Source organism: Oncorhynchus mykiss, chromosome 14 (assembly GCF_057628025.1).
Source record: "Oncorhynchus mykiss isolate SJ-2025 chromosome 14, ASM5762802v1, whole genome shotgun sequence".
NCBI lineage: Eukaryota > Metazoa > Chordata > Actinopteri > Salmoniformes > Salmonidae > Oncorhynchus > Oncorhynchus mykiss.
In genome coordinates, this window is record NC_143035.1 from 31,443,395 (window position 1) to 31,462,872 (window position 19,478).

Here is a 19,478-nt window from a genome sequence, read left to right on the forward strand (position 1 = left end):
ATACAATTCATGTTTGATATTACCTTGCTTTTCAATCATGCAATCAACGGTATACCACTTACATCCCAAGTAATTGAATGACCTAAAGTTAGATACATTCTATAATGAACCTAAAAGTAGGAATCCGGCTTCGACAGCTCATTGGCCCAGAAATATGGAATCAGATGACGTATTGTTTCCGGGTTCCCTTTCTGGCGGAGATCACAAAAGGTAACTTTCGGTCAATTCGTTCCGGCAAGAGGGATCGACTGATCGGGTTTGGCTGCTGAAGGTAAGAATGTTGTAAGCTTGCCAGGTAAATGGGTGTCAATTGCTAGCTGGCTGCTGTAATCTTATCAACAATGTAATCCGTATGTAGATAATTGAGGCTAATTTAAATGGCTAATATAAATATCTGTCTGAATTCATCTCTAACACAGTCGACTGCTAAAATGAAAGCACGTAGAATGTCTATTTTGAAGATCAAAATATGTTTACTTGTAACGTCAGTGAACTGAAACTAGTTATTGTAATGCGTGTGGCCCTCTGGGCTGTCTGTCAAATTGGGAAATTTGAAGAACACTAAACGGTGTCACTTTCAGTCGTTTGAAGTGTTTTCGGTTTACCAACAGCCTGGCCTACTCGCAGTAAGCAGCGTTGAATTGCACCTGGGTGTAGAGCAAAGTTGTGTTCTCTGTTGATGTGCAAATTTGACTGCAATCAGCTGGCAAATTTTTTTTAAACAAAATTATGTTTGTGGGTGGGTATACTTTGTGGAACGTTCCAACAGGAAACTGTTCCATAAACATAAGGTTGCCATCAAACAACGCACACAAAGTTGTATAGCAGCAGAATAAGATACCGGGTAGGGAGTGGGCTTATTTTAATTACATTTTTCACTCGCCACGTTTATTCCTGAAAAATGTCTGTCCTCACTCTGGTAGCCAATGGACAAACATTAAGAATAAGCTACGCGGTGATTTGATGCCTATTCGGCAGCTAGTTAGTTAGGTCAATTGATCATGCTATTGTGTATGCGTTGTTTGTTGGCAAAATTGTTCTTAAGTTTTTGGAACAGATTCCTGTTCGAACGTTACACACATTTTACCCCCGTTGCCTGCTGTATGATGGATGCGTCACATGATATAATCACGAGCCATATAAATAGATCGCCTAGTCTCATGCTTAGTCTGGATTCATAAAATGAAATAAAATAATCTTGTCCACATTTAGATCATGCCTTCTGTGTATGGCAACAACACGGTGACTTCAGCTCTGTGTCTCTCCGGTCCACTTGTCAGTGTGTCGTCCAATCAAAGGATGCTATCCAGGTTTGATGTTTAAGCCAGTTATGATGGCTTAAAGAGCAGTCAGCGTGACCAGGAGTACCCCAGTACTCTGACCCTGATCAGCTCATCATGGGGTGAGCTGGGAAGATATCATTGGTTGTGACTGGCTCCATCTTCAGTTGGCTGAGCTGTGGACATTGGTCAGTGAGTCAACTGGCTACTGGGGCTGGGTCTCAACACTGTGTGGTGGCTTCTTCTCCTCATCTCCTTCAGGAGAGTATACTGGGTGTGTTCCCACAACTTTGCTACCACCTTTCCTGCCCCACTCTGCCAGATCCGTGATCGTGGAGAGGACCCAAGGAAAGGAAGCTAGTTAATAAGACACAGCCGGAGTAGCCTATATGAGGACCCAGAGCACAGTAGACGGGGTTGGTTGTTGTTCACAGGGAGAGGTAATTCAGGCATTGAAGGAGTGAAGGCAAAGTTAATTTCCACACTCTGGCTGCACCCTGTCCTCAGATTTTAGGGAGCAAGAGGCCAGCACTGGGAGAGAGGTGTCGTGTGTCTATACACATTTGACCGTACTTGTGAGTACCAAAAGTCAGCTCAAAACCGTAAGTCATCCAACATTGAGACATTTAGCTAGTGCTCACTTGTAAAAAGGCAATTTTAGGCTTAAGAGTTAGGGTTAGAGTTAGAGTAAGGGGTTCAGGGAAAATATGATGTTGACTGGGAATCCATTCCCTTGTTAATGACGCCTCAGGCATGTGACATACTGTACTCTAAACTACCATTCGGTGTAGAAAACCTCTTGTCAAAATAACAAGCGGTCTAGAACAGATAGACAAGAGAATCCTAACCTAATGATGTTATTGATAGATCCAACCTGACCATCACTGCTCTGTCTGTTTTCACTTACCCTTTTCTCACATATATTAATACCTTTTATTTTGTGTTCCAACAATAGGCTTACTCTGTTTGGATTGAGTGGACTTAAAACCAGACGGCATCAGCCTAAAATAAGCCCCTACTTGTCTCTGGATCCTTGGCATCGATAAGGCTCATCTCCTCTCGGGTTTTACCTGACACCCTGACATTTAAACCCCCCCCCATCCAATATGGGTCTCCACCAATCAGAGCTCCACTCCCTGCTCCTCCTCCCCCTCCACCTCGTGGTGTGGCTGTACTCCCTCCTTTCCTTCCTGCCCTGGTACTACTTCACCAGGGCTGGGGAGAAGAGAACCCGGGCCACGCGGGTCAAGGCTCGCTCCACCTCCGGGTGCTCCGAGGGGCCGTACCGCTGTGTAGACCGCTTCCAGAGCTTGGCCACGGAAGACTTCCCTGGGAAAGACACGCTGGACAAACTGTTCCAGCAAGCCGTACAGCGCTTTGGGGACTCTGACTGTCTAGGGACAAGAGAGGTACTGAGTGAGGAGAATGAGCCCCAGCCCAGCGGAAAGGTCTTTAAGAAGGTAACCTACATGAATACGCCTGTTATAGTGTTACGTACGCCGGCCATAGTGCTCCTGTAAGTTGCTCTGGATAAGAGCATCTGCTAAATGACTAAAATGTAAAGGTCGTAATGCTACATACGCCTGTCGTAATGCTACATACGCCTGTCGTAATGCTACATACGCCTGTCGTAATGCTACATACGCCTGTCGTAATGCTACATATGGCTGTCGTAATGCCGCGTTTACGGGTTCGTCTGAACTCTGAAATGTTCCGATGTGCTAACTGGTTGAACGTGGCACGTGTATAACTACAACCAGTTAGAAATGTCAGTTTCTTAGTTCCGACTAGCACTTGAACGAGGCGTTAATGCTACACACGTTTTAATGCCACGCGCCCGGCAGTGCTGCACAGTGCCACAAATGCCTATTGTTGTGCTCAGTTCAAATTAAGCTGCATATGTCTCCGTAAAGCTGTCTCTCTTCGCCACATTATCTTCGCCCAGCTCTAGCAGACCCAAAATTAACAAGGAAGCACACTCTTCCTCTATTCAAATAGGAGAAGAGCGCCTGCCTAATTACAAAAATTCAAATTGACTAACAGGTGACAGTCTCCTCTCTTGCAGCTGATTCTGGGGGAGTACTGCTGGCTGTCCTACCAGCAGGTAGACTCTGTAGTGAGTTACATGGGCAGCGGGTTGGCAGCACTGGGCCAGCAGTCTAAGAGTATGGTTGCCATCTTCTGTGAGACGAGAGCTGAGTGGATGATCTCTGCTCAGGCCTGCTTCAGATACAACTTCCCATGTGAGTACTGTACCCTGGGGCTTCTTCCCAAATGGCACTCTATTCCCTACCTACGTAGTGCACTACATAAGGAATAAGGTGCGTTCTGGGAGGAGATGGAAGGCTCAACATGATTAGATGTAGCCAACTAAACAACAACAGGGCTTTTCTTTCCAGAAAGTTTGATTAATCATAGTCATGTTGGCCTGGTGTTGGGATATCGATAACATATAAAGATATCTTTAAATAGAGGTACATTGTATTAGATTAGAATGCCTTTTGTACCCTAACATTGGAATACATTTTGTTCAGGTCCGCACATAACAAATACATTCGTACCCTGTCACGTACCCTGTCACGTACCCTGTCACGTACCCTGTCACGTACCCTGTCACGTACCCTGTCACGTACCCTGTCACGTACCCTGTCACGTACCCTGTCACGTACCCTGTCACGTACCCTGTCACGTACCCGGCCAGATCAGTACCCGGCCAGATCAGTACCCGGCCAGATCAGTACCCGGCCAGATCAGTACCCGGCCAGATCAGTACCCTGTCATGTACCCGGTCAGTTCAGTACTCTGTCATGTACCCGGTCAGTTCAGTACTCTGTCATGTACCCAATTAACAGAATTAGGATGTACATAATTCAAGAATGTGCCTTTATTCCCAATCAGTCCGGGAAGTATTGTGCAAGAATAAGAGGTAGAAAATGACCCTAACACAATGTCCAAAAGTGCATTGACATTACTCTGTGTTTACACAGTGGTGACATTCTACGCGACACTGGGAGAGGAGGCGGTGGCATTTGGACTGAACGAGACAGGAGTCACACACCTCATCACCAGCACAGAACTACTGGAGACCAAACTGAAGGTGAGCTAGAATCACCTGACCTAGAACATAGAACCCCAGAATGGCTCAGTTGGGTTGAAACATGGTAGTGCAGCAGAGTTGAGGGTTTGACTGAATGGACAGTATATACACTGAGTTTACAAAACATGTTTTTTCCATGACATAGACTGACCAGGTGAATCCTGGTGAAAGCTATGATCCTTTATTGATGTCACTTGTTTAATCCACTTCAGTAAGTGTAGATGAAGGGGAGGAGACAGGTTAAAGAAGGATTTTTAAGCCTTGAGACAATTGAGACATGGATTGTGTATGTGCCATTCAAAGGGTGAAGGGGCAAGACAAAAGATTTAAGTTCCTTTGAACGGGGTATGGCAGTAGGTGTCAGGCGCACCGGTTTGTGTAAAGAACTGCAACGCTGCTGGGTTTTTCACACAACAGTTTCTCGTGTGTGTCAAGAATGGTCCACCACCCAAAGGACATCCAGCCAACTTGACACAACTGTGGGAAGCAGTGGAGTCAACATGGGCCAGCATCCCTGCGGAACACTTTCAACACCTTGTAGAGTCCATTGTCTTGTTGAATTAAGGCTGTTCTGAGGGCAAACGGGAGGATGCAACTCAACATTAGGAAAGTGTTCCAAATGTTTGTACACTCCGTAGTAAACGTATGTGCCAACTAGCTTCAATTTTCAGTCTTTCACGTGTTGCAATTGTCTGAGACTATTTGCCAACCGTTGCTAAGTCCCGTGTCTGAATTGGAAATAGTTTTTTTTTTTTTTTTTGCATATCCAAACTTTCCCAGAGACGCCCTTGGAGAGTGGGGTCACGGACAGGGATGCATTTCTACTAGCTAATTGAACTTTTCTCCTCCCTCTATTCTTCATAGGGTGTTCTCTCTCAGATCCCCAAGCTGAAACACATCATCTCTGTAGACCAGAGGAGGGTCAGTACAGAGGGATACCCACCTGGTCTCGCCATCCACAGCATGGCATCAGTACAGGAGCTGGGGTCACAGCCTGACAACTGTGAGTAACACCAGAGTACTGCATGAGAAACGCTATGAAAATGACACAAGTAATGTTAGAGCATGGTTTTGGTCCATACCAGCACTAAAACACTTGATTCAACTAATTATCAAATCAAATGTATTTTTCACATACACATGGTTAGCAGATGTTAATGCGAGTGTAGCGAAATGCTTGTGCTTCTAGTTCTGACAATGCAGTAATAACCAACGATTAATCTAACCTAACAATTTCACAATAGCTACCTTATACACACAGGTGTAAAGGAATGAAGAATATGTACATAAAGATATATGAATGAGTGATGGTACAGAACGGCATAGGCAAGATGCCTTAGATGGTATCGAGTACAGTATATACATATGAGATGAGTAATGTAGGGTATGTAAACATTATATTAAGTGGCATTGTTTAAAGTGACTAGTGATACATTTTTTACATGTATGGCAGCAGCCACTCAATGTTAGTGGTGGCTGTTTAACAGTCTGATGGCCTTGAGATAGACGCTGTTTTTCAGTCTCTCGGTCCCTGCTTTGATGCACCTGTACTGACCTCGCCTTCTGGATGATAGCGGGGTGAACAGGCAGTGACTCGGGTGGTTGTTGTCCTTGATGATCTTTATGGCCTTCCTGTGACATCGGGTGGTGTAGGTGTCCTGGAGGGCAGGTAGTTTGCCCCCGGTGATGCGGTGTACAGACCTTACTACCCTCTGGAGAGCCTTACGGTTGTGGGCGGAGCAGTTGCCGTACCAGGTGGTGATACAGCTCGACAGTATGCTCTCGATTGTGCATCTGTAAAAGTTTGAGTGCTTTTGGTGATGAGCCGAATTTCTTCAGCCTCCTGAGGTTGAAGAGGCGCTGTTGCTCCTTCTTCACCACGCTGTCTGTGTGGGTGGACCAATTCAGTTTGTCCGTGATGTGTACGCCGAGGAGCTTAACTTTCTACCCTCTCCACTACTGTCCCGTCAATGTGGATAGGGGGGTGCTCCCTCTGCTGTTTCCTGAAGTCCACAATCATCTACTTTGTTTTGTTGATGTTGCGTGTGAGGTTATTTTCCTGACACCACACTCCGAGAGCCCTCACCTCCTCCCTGTAGGCTGTCAAGTTGTTGGTAATCAAGCTTGATGATTGAGTTGGGGGTGTGCATGACCACGCAGTCATGGGTGAACAGGGAGTACAGGAGAGGGCTCAGAACGCACCCTTGTGGGGCCCCAGTGTTGAGGATCAGCGGGGTGGGGATGTTGTTACCTACCCTCGCAACCTGGTGGCGGCCCGTCAAAGTCCAATTATCAATATCTTAATTGGCCAAATCGGGTGTGTAAGAACGGTTGAACCAATGGCTGTCTGTTACAGTGAAGTGAGACCTGTTAAACCAACCAATGTCTCTGTTACAGTGGCTAGGCCGGTGGTGAGTCCTCAGCCATCAGACCTGGCTGTAGTGATGTACACCAGTGGTTCTACAGGCAGACCCAAAGGAGTCATGGTCGTCCACAGCAACCTCACCGCTGGAATGACCGGACAGTGTGAACGCATCCCTGGCCTGGGGTGAGTGACAGTTGGGTTTAGTAGTTTTACATGGGGGAGAATAGGCTCTCTCCCTCCCTGCCTCCCGAGGCACCCCCTTAACCCATACCCATAACTCAGGGGTTCTCAAACTTTTTTGATAGCATATTTATCAGGGACCCCCCTCATAATCACAACACAACTCAAGCGAGATGAAAAAATAGCATACAAGGAGTTTTACTATGATATCGGCAGTGCATGGCCGAACAAACCAAGTATCGGGCCCTGGGAAGGAACATATTTAAGGTGCGCCTCTTGGAATTGGAGAGAACATTTAGCCGTTTTCAAGCGTATTTCCTCTAATTCTATAGATTTTGTCATGGGACGGAGATATTGTGTTGCAGCTTTAAAGCTAATATCCTGCAATTCTACACATATTTGTCATGAGGCATGAGGATTCCAGGTGACTTACCTCGTGAAGCTGGTTGAGAGAATGCCAAGTGTGCAAAGCTGTCAAGGCAAAGGGTGGCTACTTTCAAGAATCTCAAATATAAAATATTTTGCTTTGTTTAAAAAAAAAATGTTTTGGGTTACTACATGATTCCATATGTTATTTCATAGTTTTGATGTCTTCACTATTATTCTACAATGTAGAAAATAGTAAAAATAAAGAAAAACCCTTGAATGAGTTAGGACACCAACATTTGACTGGTACTGTGTACCTGTCTGCAGACCCCACTTTGAGAACCCCTGCTCTAACTCTATTCCTAACCCTGTTCTTTGCCCCTGAACTAACTTCACATAGGTCAGAGGTCAGAGTAAGGTACATAACCTAACTTCACATAGGTTACTTACCTTACTCTAACCTCTGACCTAACTTCACATAGGCCAGAGGTTAGAATAAGGTTTTTAGAGAGCAGGTAGGTTACGTACCTTACGCATGTGAAGTTAGGTCAGAGGTTAGAGTAACATACCTTCTCTCTAAAAACCTTACTCTAACCTCTGACCCCATGCAGTATTCTAATGTATCTGTTCTCTGTCCATAAGACTCTGTCTAAATAGCCTACCTGCCCTTAAACCTCTGACCCTAATGCTAACCATGTTCTCTCTCTCAGGCCTAAAGACACCTACATAGCCTACCTGCCCTTAAACCTCTGACCCTAATGCTAACCATGTTCTCTCTCTCAGGCCTAAAGACACCTACATAGCCTACCTGCCCTTAAACCTCTGACCCTAATGCTAACCATGTTTTCTCTCTCAGGCCTAAAGACACCTACATAGCCTACCTGCCTCTGGCCCATGTTTTGGAAATGACAGCAGAAATCTCTTGCATGGCGTATGGCTGTCCCATCGGTTACTCCTCCCCTCAGACACTCTCCGACCAGGTAATGAACACTTGTTCATTCTGTCTGCATACTGACATTGAAGATAACTAAGGCCTCTTCATCCAGTCCTACGTTGATGCCCTCTCTTCTCCTCTCTCTCTCCAGTCCACTAAGATAAAGAGAGGAAGTAGAGGAGACAGCTCTGTGCTGAAACCAACTCTAATGGCTGCTGTACCGGTAAGACAACTGTTGTGGAAATTCAGTACTGAGAGACTTGGTCATTTTTATTTAATATCGATTTAATTATTGCATAATGAAACCGTCAGCCCAACAGTCTTGACTGTTAGACTGAAAGCCTAACTAATAATGAAAAAAATGAATGAAAAAAACATACATAAAATGCTTAGTCATGCTGATCAAGGGGCTCATCCTGTCTTTATCTGCACCTGGTGGTATCTTTTTTTTATTTTACCTTTATTTAACCAGGCAAGTCAGTTAAGAACAAATTCTTATTTTCAATGACAGATTTGAACTTGCAACCTTCCGGTTACTAGTCCAACGCTCTTAACCACTAGGCTACCTCGCCGCCCCCATCTTAACCCCCGACCCTGGCCTAATTTCCCAGATGCCAGGATGTCTAAGAACCATTGTGGCCTTTGTTCTACTCCTCTCTCTCCCAGTTACAACCACTCCACATCCTGTCTGGAATGCCAGCTGTAGGTTTTTATCACCCAGTCAATCAATTGTCAGCTCAAATCCCACAGGCCCAACTCAAACCACAGACACAGATTTGAGGGTACTCATCAACCCTAATTTGATGCATAAACTGTATTATAACAATCTTGTCATTTTTTTTCTGTCACACAACACATCTGTCTGGTCTTCTGCACCGGTGTGACAACATATATTGCTCTGTGGTCTACTGTACCATTTATTTGTTTGAACAGGAAATCCTGGACCGCATCAATAAGAATGTGATGAGGAAGGTTGGGGAGATGAGTTACATTCAGAGGACGCTGTTCAACCTGGGATACAACTACAAACTGGAGCAGGTCAAGAGGGGTTACGATGCTCCTCTCTGCAATGTGTAACAACTCTTTATACCTTGCTAACATGTGATATATCTAGTAGTAGTAAAATGTGTTTTCTGACGATCCCATTAACCCAGAGAATAAGTATTATTCGCATGTTAAATGATTCAGTGTAAATCACCTACAATAACAACACATGTATCCAGATGGGGAATCGTACATTAAACAAAGTACTTTAAATTAGTGTTCAAGTGTATTAGTGTGTGTTCACAGTTCTGTGTGTGTGTGTCTAGGCTGCTGTTCAGTAAGGTGCGCAAGTTGCTGGGCGGCAGGGTGAGGCTGATGTTGTCTGGAGGGGCTCCTCTTTCCTCTGCCACACAGAGGTTTATGAACATATGTTTCTGCTGTCCTGTGGGCCAGGGGTACGGACTGACGGAAACCTGTGGCGCTGGCACCATCACCGAGGGTAAGGGAAAGGGATACCTTGTCAGTTGTCCAACTGAAATCTGTCTTCCGCATTTAACCCAACCCCTCTGAATCAGAGAGGTGCAGGGGGCTTCCTTAATCAACATCCACGTCTTCGGTACCCCGGGGGGGTATGGAGTGAGGAGGGCAGGTAGTATGGAAAGCCTTTGCTTTACCTGTATAACTAAAGGTTGTGTTTCCTCTATTCCCCCTGTCTAGTGGCAGACAACAGCACGGGTAGAGTTGGAGCTCCTGTCATCTGCTGTGAGATCCGACTCAGGGACTGGCTGGAGGGAGGCTACACCAATCAGGACAAACCTCACCCCCGAGGGGAGATTCTGATTGGAGGGCCTAACATCACTATGGGTTACTATAGGAACGAGAGTAACGGCCAGGACTACTTTGTGGACGAGAAGGGTCAGAGGTGGTTCTGTACAGGAGACATAGGAGAGATCCACCCTGACGGATGTCTGCAGATAGTGGGTGTGTAACGTATGTGTGTATCGTGGAACGGGTGTGTGTTGGAGGATTTTCTCATTGTCCATCATAGGCATATACATTCTAATCTAGTGGCCAAATATTAAACATTTAAAAGCAACTGTAAATGAATTTAAAGCAATATCTTGCATTGTGGCGTGTGTTATTGCTCGTTAGATCGTAAGAAGGACCTAGTGAAGCTCCAGGCTGGGGAATACGTCTCTCTGGGGAAAGTAGAAGCTGCTCTGAAGAACTGCTCCCTCATCGACAACATCTGTGCTTACGCTAACAGGTGAGCCCTAGCCCAGTGTTATCTCTCAGCCCCTAGTGGTAGAGGTTTACATTTGCAGAGTGTGAACTGGTCTTAGATCTGTGCTTACTGGCAACATGTAACTCCAGTTATCCCAGCCTATATGGGTGCTTCTAACCCATGAACTCTGACATTGGATCCATTCTTACCTCTAACCCCTGCAGTGAGCAGAACTATGTGATCAGTGTTGTGGTACCCAACCAGAAGATGTTGACTGAGCTGGCTAGACAGAGGGGAGTGAAAGGGAGCTGGGAGGAGGTGTGCACCCACCCTGCCATGGAGAAGGAGGTGCTGAAGGAGATCAAAGAGGTGGCCACTTCAAGTAAGAACCCCTGGGTCCTATTCATTAGAGCATACCTTACGTAGGAAAATGTTTGGCAACATAAACAAGGGTTTCTTATTGGGAAAGGTTTCAATCTGTTTTGTTACGTTTGGTCTAGTGAATACAACCCTGATGTCCATTAGATTGATTTAGATGTTTGAATTGAGTTCATCTCACTGGGCAGGTTTCCGTCGACCCAGGTTCATGCGACAATGTCAAAAAATGATTGCGGCATATAATGTAAATGGAAAACGTAGGATACATTTTCTAAAGAACTAATACATTTTTATGTTTTACAGGCAGATTTTTCTATTGTCGAACTTGTTTTATTGCGAGAAATAAACTGTTTTTCTAGTAAATTATGATGGCCAGATATTATTGAACGTATGCCATTCGAGGCTGCTCAGAGGAGGAAGGGGAGGACCATCCTCAGTGAATTTCATAAAAATGAAAATTGTAAAACATTTAAAGTTACCCTTTTTTAGATAAAACTATACTAAATATAATCACGTCACCAAACAATTGATTAAAACACATTTGGCAATGAAGGTATACAAGTAGCATCAACAGCTCTCTGTAGGGTAGCACCATGGTGTAGCTGGAGGACAGCTAGCTTCCGTCCTCCTCTGGGTATATTGACTTCAATACAAAACCTGGGAGTCTCATGGTTCTCTCCCCATTCCATAGACTTACACATTATGACAGGCTGGAGGACATCCTCCGGAAGTTATCAGAGCACTGGCAGCATGAACTGACATGTTGTCCACCCAATCAAAGGATCAGAGAATGAAGTACTGAAAGCATAAGCTTCTTCCACTTAGCTAGCAAATGCAGCCTACTGAAACACCCTGCTCAAACAGAGGGATGATATGTTAGCTAGCTGGCTATGACTAACGAACACAACACTGGAACTCTTCCAAGTCGAGGTAAGCTTCCAGTAATACCAATCTATTGGCCCCGGTGTAACCGCTTACTGACTATACACTAACGTTACTGCATGATTGTAGTGGGTTTACTAACGTGTTAGTTCTATTAGCTGACTATGATGTTACTTTAGCTAAATGTTTTATTTTACCAGGTAAGTTGACTGAGAACACATTCTCATTAACAGCAATTACCTGGGGAATAGTTACAGGGGAGAGGAAGGGGATGAATGAGCCAATTGTAAACTAGGGAAGATTAGATGACCGTGATGGTATGAGGGCCAGATTGGGAATTCAGTCAGGACAGCAGGGTTAACACCCCTACTCCTCTTACGATAAATGCCATGGCATCTTTAGTGACCACAGAGGCAGGACACCCGGTTAAAGTCCCACCCGAAAGACGGCACACTACACAGGGCAATGCCCCCAATCACTGCCCTGGTGCATTGGGATATACTTTTTTTTTGGCCAGAGGAAAGGGTGCCTCCAACTCCACTTCAGCAGCATGCACGTTGTCAACAATACTATGGTGACAACGATGTAGGTTGTGTGTAGCGGTTTGGCTTGGAAAGTTAAAAAAAAAACAATTTATCTCGCTTGGTCACATACAGCTGCTGTGCATTGAAGTCAAGTGAAGGGGTAGAAGGAGAGCGCATAGAAGGAATACAACGTGCCTGCTATGAAAGTGAACTGCATTTGAGTGATCAAGGGTGTATTCATTCCGCCGATTTTTATTTTTATATTAAGACTTTTCATAAAGGGAAGCAAAACGGGAATAAACATGACCTGAATTTGTCTAACTCTCGTTTGCAACTGCTGGACTAATGATTACATCCTAGATCAGATAGATGCAGGCAAGCGTGTGTAATGTGATATTGAATGTCACTGTCTGTTGCCTCAAATTTCTCTTGACCTGTGTGCAGGGTGGTTATAGGGAAAATAAGAGTATCATGTAGTAGCCTAAACCTATCACTGTTACATTGAACTGGGTGAATTGAATATGAATGAGTCATCCTCTCATGCTGTAATAGAAATAAGGCCATGCTCATGAAAGTGTCCTCCATCATCATAAATGACTGTTTAAAGCACAACTCATTTCATTCTAAATGCCTACTGCTTGAGAAATCCATTTATTCAACAATGTGTTTCTTGACTTTCAAGAATGCCTGAATTGCTTCACATTGCAATTTCACCATCAAATTGTTTCAGACCAGCTAGGCCAAGTTATCGCCATGGTGTAAGTAGGCACATGAGAATTACTGTATTAGTCCATTCTTGCATTCTATCCATACTGGTTTTTTTCAGGGTCCCTGAGATGTTAAAGAGAGATAGGTGGGCAAGGCATCAAGTACCACAGTATGAGTCATAATACCCATAAAACCTAGCGGTCAAACAGGGAAATGGTTCCAATCGTTTTTCCACTTCTTTTTTTTCCCCCATAGGGGATTTTAGAAACAGTTCAAGCAAGGGCTGTGTTTTGTGTAGGCTTACCCTGGGAGGACATTTTGAGAACTGAATATCTCTAGGACATGGTGACTTGGCAATATAGTAGCCTGTATTTATCCCCCCCAAAATGATAATGCTAATGTGGCTATCATAAAGAATATAGTCACCTTGTCCTGGTGTGATGTTTCAATAACCGTGTAAGTCTACACAACACAGCTCTGAAGTGTTTCTGACATCCCCTTTGGGAAAAATGAAGGGTTGAAAAACAATTGGTACCATTTCACTGTTTGACTGCTAGGTTTGGTGGGGGCTCTACCCAGGATGTTGCCACTTTATGAATGGCAATTTGCCTAATAATAGAATAATTCTAACACTTTAACCACTTTTATTCGACAAGTGTTTATATAGGTGTGATGTTCAAGAGATGCATCATGGCAATTTTTGCAACATTTCTATGCAAACTTCAAAAACGTCAACAAAAAAATAAATGGAACAAAGATTTTGTCATGACCTTCCACTCTCTTTACTCTGTATCTCACCTTCCTTCTCCCTTCTAGTTAAACTCCAGAGGTTTGAGATCCCAGTCAAGGTCCACCTCAGCCCAGAGCCCTGGACCCCTGAGACAGGACTGGTGACTGATGCCTTCAAGCTGAAGAGAAAAGAGTTAAAGAACCACTATCTCCAACACATAGAGAGGATGTATGGGAGACCATAATGTAATGATCTAGAACTTCACCTAATGCCCATAGGCCTCTGGTCAAAAGTAGTGCACTATATTGGGAATAGGGTTCCAGGCCTTGAGAGGTCCATGGTGTGCAGGCTTTTGGTGTTTGAGTAGGGCTAGAACAAAAGCAGGCATCCACACTGTAGCTGTTCAGGAGTAGGGTTGGCTACTCCTAACCTAAGCCAAAGTCGCCAACAGTCTGCTGTTAGTTAATGTAGCCTCAGTCGGTGCCAGTCACGTTTCTGCTTCAGCTGACTTTGTCTTGTGGCACCCTATTCCCTAAGTCGTACACTGCTTCTGACCAAAAGTAGAGCACTCAAGGGTATAGGGTGTAATTTGGGATTCAGCTGTAGTGTTGTTCAATAGAAACGGTTTGATACCCAGGCTACTGTTCTTAGTGTGTGTGTGTGTAAAGAATATCCCAATTAGACAATTATTTGTGCTAATAATGTACTTGTAAAAAAAAAAAAAAAACATTGCACTCAAGCACGTCCAGTTCTGCCCTCAATTGTCATTAGAAAAGAGTGAACTGTAGATGGTAAATTTATTTATTTGGAAATCAAACTTGAAGCTGATCCAGCATTTATAGAAATGTATGTTTATAGAAAAGTCCTACTTTCACCAACAAACAAATGGAGCATTGAGGAAAGGGAAACATTCCAGTCAACGCTTACCTGCCATTCCAGCCTAAACTCTTTACCCGTTTTGTAGTGTGTGTGTGTTCTGTAAATACTTGATTCCTCATGTTATGTAGTTCTGCTGCCCTCTAATGGTAAGATAGCAGTATCGACATTTACTATGCCTTCCCCTGCATCTGTTAAATTTGGTTATTTATTTAGAAGTATGTTAAAATATACCTTGGCTTTTCTAAAGCAATGGATGGCTAAGACTAAATAAGCATTGACTAACCATTCGGTTTATTCAATTTTGTATTATTTTGCTTTTGTTGCACCAAACGTCACTCAGGAAACTTAATAGCAGCTATTTAATACTTGGCTAGGAGGATAGACTGCATGGGCTTTATGTTTTTACCTGAATACTCAAAGCAATGTTATAACAATGTCTAATTAACATTTAAGAGTCCATTTCTTTCTCCAACTACTGTGTGAAAAATGGTTACTTCAGTTCTGGGGGTCACATGCTTTAAAGGACATTGGTGAATAGAAATGTTTTGTATGACTACTTTGCCTTGTCTTTTGTAATAAAAGTACCTTCATTTACATACACAGTAACTTAAAAGGGCTGTAGCAGATTTACCAACTATAAAAAAGTACATAACTGGTATACTCTTAAAGCAGGGTTGTCATTGTGAGCCCAAATGAATATGACCCTGAAAGCAGATTAAAGCAGCCCTCAGCTACTCCAGTCCTGGAAGCGGAAACAGTCACTGGCAATCTTCCAGACAGGCTGGTCACTGGTGGGGGAGGCCTGGGCTGTGAGGAGGAAGTTCTGATTGAAGTAGCGCTGCTTCTGACCGTCAAACTTCACCTGTCCTGCCGTCACCACCAGCAGCGTGGTCTGGCCCTGGGTTGCCTGCTCTGGATGGGAATATAAGGATGGGAAAATGGTGTTGGCCTCTTTCCACAAACCTGATCACATTCTGTTTCTCTTGTGTGATCAGGATGGTGGAACGAGGCAAAAGTTGGACTGTATATTTTGGGTTGCAAATGTCAGTATTATACATTTTTACCATCAAAAAACAGGATTACAGGTTAATTGCCAAATGGTGGCAGAGTCAGAAGCATTTCTAAATGAGGATAACCTATAGAGAAGTGCATGCTGTTTAGTGTCAACAATATAATTGACTTTATATTTTGGCTCTATATATTTCTCCCCCCATGTTTTAATTGAATGTGCAATATGAGTCAATCATTGTTTACTTTGAAAATGATAATTGTGGGAAAGAATCACCATGCACTGGCTGACAGTCCAGAGTCTGGATACTGAACTCGCTGGAGGGAAGTGACTCAAAGAAGTCTCCAAGAGCAGCCTGCCCTGACACAGCATTCCCGTTCCAAACCAGGGTCGCTTTGTCCAGGTAGAGCCGCATCAAGTTCTGGGGAAAGATCAACAGTAAGGAGTTGGCCATCTACAGATTTTAAGGAACTCAAAGAAGTGTTTTCCAAAGTAGGGATACCAAGGGAGGTGTTTAGACCTGTGTAACTAGTACGGTTCAGTGCCTTCACACAGCCCAGTACGGTTCAGTGCCTTCACACAGCCCGGTACGGTTCAGTGCCTTCACACAGCCCGGTACGGTTCAGTGCATTCACACAGCCCGGTACGGTTCAGTGCATTCACACAGCCCGGTACGGTTCAGTGCATTCACACAGCCCGGTACGGTTCAGTGCATTCACACAGCCCGGTACGGTTCAGTGCATTCACACAGCCCGGTACGGTTCAGTGCATTCACACAGCCCGGTACGGTTCAGTGCATTCACACAGCCCGGTACGGTTCAGTGCATTCACACAGCCCGGTACGGTTCAGTGCATTCACACAGCCCGGTACGGTTCAGTGCATTCACACAGCCCGGTACGGTTCAGTGCATTCACACAGCCCGGTACGGTTCAGTGCATTCACACAGCCCGGTACGGTTCAGTGCATTCACACAGCCCGGTACGGTTCAGTGCATTCACACAGCCCAGTACGGTTCAGTGCATTCACACAGCCCAGTACGGTTCAGTGCATTCACACAGCCCAGTATGGTTCAGTGCATTCACACAGCCCAGTATGGTTCAGTGCATTCACACAGCCCAGTATGGTTCAGTGCATTCACACAGCCCAGTATGGTTCAGTGCATTCACACAGCCCAGTATGATTCAGTGCATTCACACAGCCCAGTATGATTCAGTGCATTCACACAGCCCAGGATGATTCAGTGCATTCACACAGCCCAGTATGGTTCAGTGCATTCACACAGCCCAGTATGGTTCAGTACATTCACACAGCCCAGTATGGTTTAGTACATTCACACAGCCCAGTATGGTTCAGTACAGTCACAGCCCAGTACGGTTCAGTACATTCACACAGCCCAGTACGGTTCAGTACATTCACACAGCCCAGTACGGTTCAGTGCATTCACACAGCCCAGTACGGTTCAGTGCATTCACACAGCCCAGTACGGTTCAGTGCATTCACACAGCCCAGTACGGTTCAGTGCATTCACACAGCCCAGTACGGTTCAGTACATTCACACAGCCCAGTACGGTTCAGTGCCTACCCTTCTTTTCTTGTCCATGCAGTCATAATATATGTTGGTAAACTCCTCTGAATACCTGCATGACGCGTCAACGTGGGTCCTGAAATCCTAGAGAAGGGACAAGAGGTGTGATTGAATGACAGCCATTGACAACTTGGTCAACATAGAGATGTGCCTTAGATTTTTTTTGGGGGGGGAATAGTCAGAATAACATTTTAGAAATAATTTACTTCAATAGAATCTGAGTCAAACCACAGTGATCCTGCCGCTGTGTTACAACAAGGGCGGGCAAAATACAGCCAGTGAGCCCATTGAATGTCAGCAGGGGGGGGGGGGGGGGGTTAGGTCAACAACACTCCAGGCCACTCTTGAATGTCTAAAACTAGATAGACAGTATAGAAGTTACAATGGGACTTTTTTTGGCCCACAAATTGATTGACTCCGCTGAATTGTGAAATCACTTGATGGTTGTCCACCCCTAAGTTACAGGGAGACCAGTCGTCCTCAGGCCTAATTAAAATGGCACAGGTGGTAATCGTGCGCTTGCGCTGTAAGGCTGTCACTGGGTGTCAGTTCATGATGAAGGTCTGTAGGTAGGTGGGTGTCAATTCATGATGAAGGTCTGTAGGTAGGTGGGTGTCAGTTCATGATGAAGGTCTGTCGGTAGGTGGGTGTCAGTTCATGATGAAGGTCTGTAGGTAGGAGGGTGTCAGTTCAAGATGAAGGTCTGTAGGTAGGTGGGTGTCAGTTCATGATGAAGGCCTGTAGGTAGGTGGGTGTCAATTCATGATGAAGGTAGGTGGGTGTCAGTTCATGATGAAGGTCTGTAGGTAGGAGGGTGTCAGTTCAAGATGAAGGTCTGTAGGTAGGAGGGTGTCAGTTCATGATGAAGGCCTGTAGGTAGGAGGGTGTCAGTTCATGATGAAGGCCTGTAGGTAGGTGGGTGTCAATTCATGATGAAGGTAGGTGGGTGGCAGTTCACCATGATGAAGGCCTGAAGGTAGGTGGCAGTTCACCATGATGAAGGCCTGTAGGTAGTTAGGTAGCAGTTCACCATGATGAAGGCCTGTAGGTAGTTAGCAGTTCACCATGATGAAGGCCTGTAGGTAGTTAGCAGTTCACCATGATGAAGGCATGTAGGTAGTTAGCAGTTCACCATGATGAAGGCATGAAGGTAGGTGGGTGGCAGTTCACCATGATGAAGGCCTGTAGGTAGTTAGGTAGCAGTTCACCATGATGAAGGCCTGAAGGTAGGTGGCAGTTCACCATGATGAAGGCGTGTAGGTAGTTAGGTAGCAGTTCACCATGATGAAGGCCTGTAGGTAGTTAGCAGTTCACCATGATGAAGGCCTGTAGGTAGTTAGCAGTTCACCATGATGAAGGCCTGTAGGTAGTTAGCAGTTCACCATGATGAAGGCCTGTAGGTAGTTAGCAGTTCACCATGATGAAGGCATGTAGGTAGTTAGCAGTTCACCATGATGAAGGCATGAAGGTAGGTGGGTGGCAGTTCACCATGATGAAAGCCTGTAGGTAGTTAGGTAGCAGTTCACCATGATGAAGGCCTGAAGGTAGGTGGCAGTTCCAGTGCCTGTAGGTCTTCACCACGTGAAACTGCAGCCATGCCTGGCATGAATGTATTAACTGTAGTGCGGGGAGGGAGGGGGTGTACGCTGTGTCAATTGATTCTATGATTTTATGTGGAAGCAGCAACACTCTATTATCCAAGTAAAATGACCCCCCAGGGACAATAAAGTGTATCATAACTGACAGTATTGCTGGTTCTAACCAATGGTGTATTATTAAATCATTGGTTCAAACCCAGCTTCACTGTCCAATCTCGTTGGCTGCATTGGCGGCCCGGGTGGCTTTGGTGAACAATACACCGCTGTTCACATGTAGGGTTTGTAGTGTAGCTAGGTGTCTACACATAACGTTATATAACCCAACAACTAAAAACGTAACTACAATAAAGAACACATGAGGTTAGCTTATTGTAGTTAGATAGCTAGAAGATAAACTTACAACTGTTGCAGCCATCGCTGAAGACTTTTTGTTGTCTTTCCTCGTCGTCAAACGGACAGGCAATTTCTACATTTGAGGGATATCAAAATACCACAGCATTCAAATTCAAAAGCACGATGAAAATGCGTGACTCAAAATCATTTTCTTGTCGACGAGCGTGTGATGTAATTACTTCCGCTGGTCATAGATAATGTTTCTTCAAAATAAAAGTTATTTGCGATTAACGTTACTTTAATTTAACGCTTGCTGGGGAGGGAGGTTCTTCTTCTTCTTTGGGATTGGGTTGGAAGATCGCGCCCAAAGTGTAAACAGCGCCACTTACTGTATTGGAGTGTGAGGCCAGACACAGCCTA

General features: G+C 44.8%; 2 protein-coding genes across 8 annotated transcripts; one reads left to right on the forward strand and one right to left on the reverse strand.

Moving 5' to 3' along the window:
* Positions 1-154: 154 nt before the first annotated feature.
* Positions 155-15,138, forward strand: acsl4a (acyl-CoA synthetase long chain family member 4a). Of its 7 annotated transcripts, none has more exons than XM_090198711.1 (15): positions 186-271; positions 1,213-1,554; positions 2,236-2,740; positions 3,346-3,523; positions 4,268-4,377; positions 5,242-5,380; positions 6,775-6,925; positions 8,145-8,268; positions 8,374-8,445; positions 9,156-9,295; positions 9,533-9,705; positions 9,924-10,187; positions 10,359-10,473; positions 10,656-10,813; positions 13,740-15,138. In XM_090198711.1, the coding sequence occupies exons 3-15, from the start codon at positions 2,387-2,389 to the stop codon at positions 13,895-13,897; spliced, it is 2,136 nt and encodes a 711-aa protein (XP_090054837.1). In that variant the 5' UTR covers positions 186-271; positions 1,213-1,554; positions 2,236-2,386; the 3' UTR covers positions 13,898-15,138. The 7 variants fall into 7 exon arrangements, with proteins under 7 accessions (XP_090054835.1, XP_090054838.1, XP_090054837.1 ...); XM_021561708.3 differs by having other exon boundaries at positions 204-271; positions 1,213-1,882; XM_090198710.1 differs by having other exon boundaries at positions 224-271; positions 1,213-1,855.
* On the reverse strand, positions 14,441-19,251 carry nxt2 (nuclear transport factor 2-like export factor 2). Its single transcript, NM_001160583.1, is given in 4 exon segments — positions 14,441-15,444; positions 15,818-15,962; positions 17,125-17,211; positions 19,126-19,251. Coding segments are annotated over 4 exon segments (432 nt in total). The 5' UTR covers positions 19,141-19,251; the 3' UTR covers positions 14,441-15,259.
* Positions 19,252-19,478: the final 227 nt, after the last annotated feature.

Coding starts and splice junctions, on each gene's coding strand:
- acsl4a (XM_090198709.1), top strand. CDS start 2,387: ATGGGTCTCCACCAATCAGAGCTCCACTCCCTGCTCCTCCTCCCCCTC. Junction 9,706..9,923: donor CGCTGGCACCATCACCGAGG/GTAAGGGAAAGG, acceptor CCCCCTGTCTAG/TGGCAGACAACAGCACGGGT. Junction 10,188..10,358: donor CGGATGTCTGCAGATAGTGG/GTGTGTAACGTA, acceptor ATTGCTCGTTAG/ATCGTAAGAAGGACCTAGTG.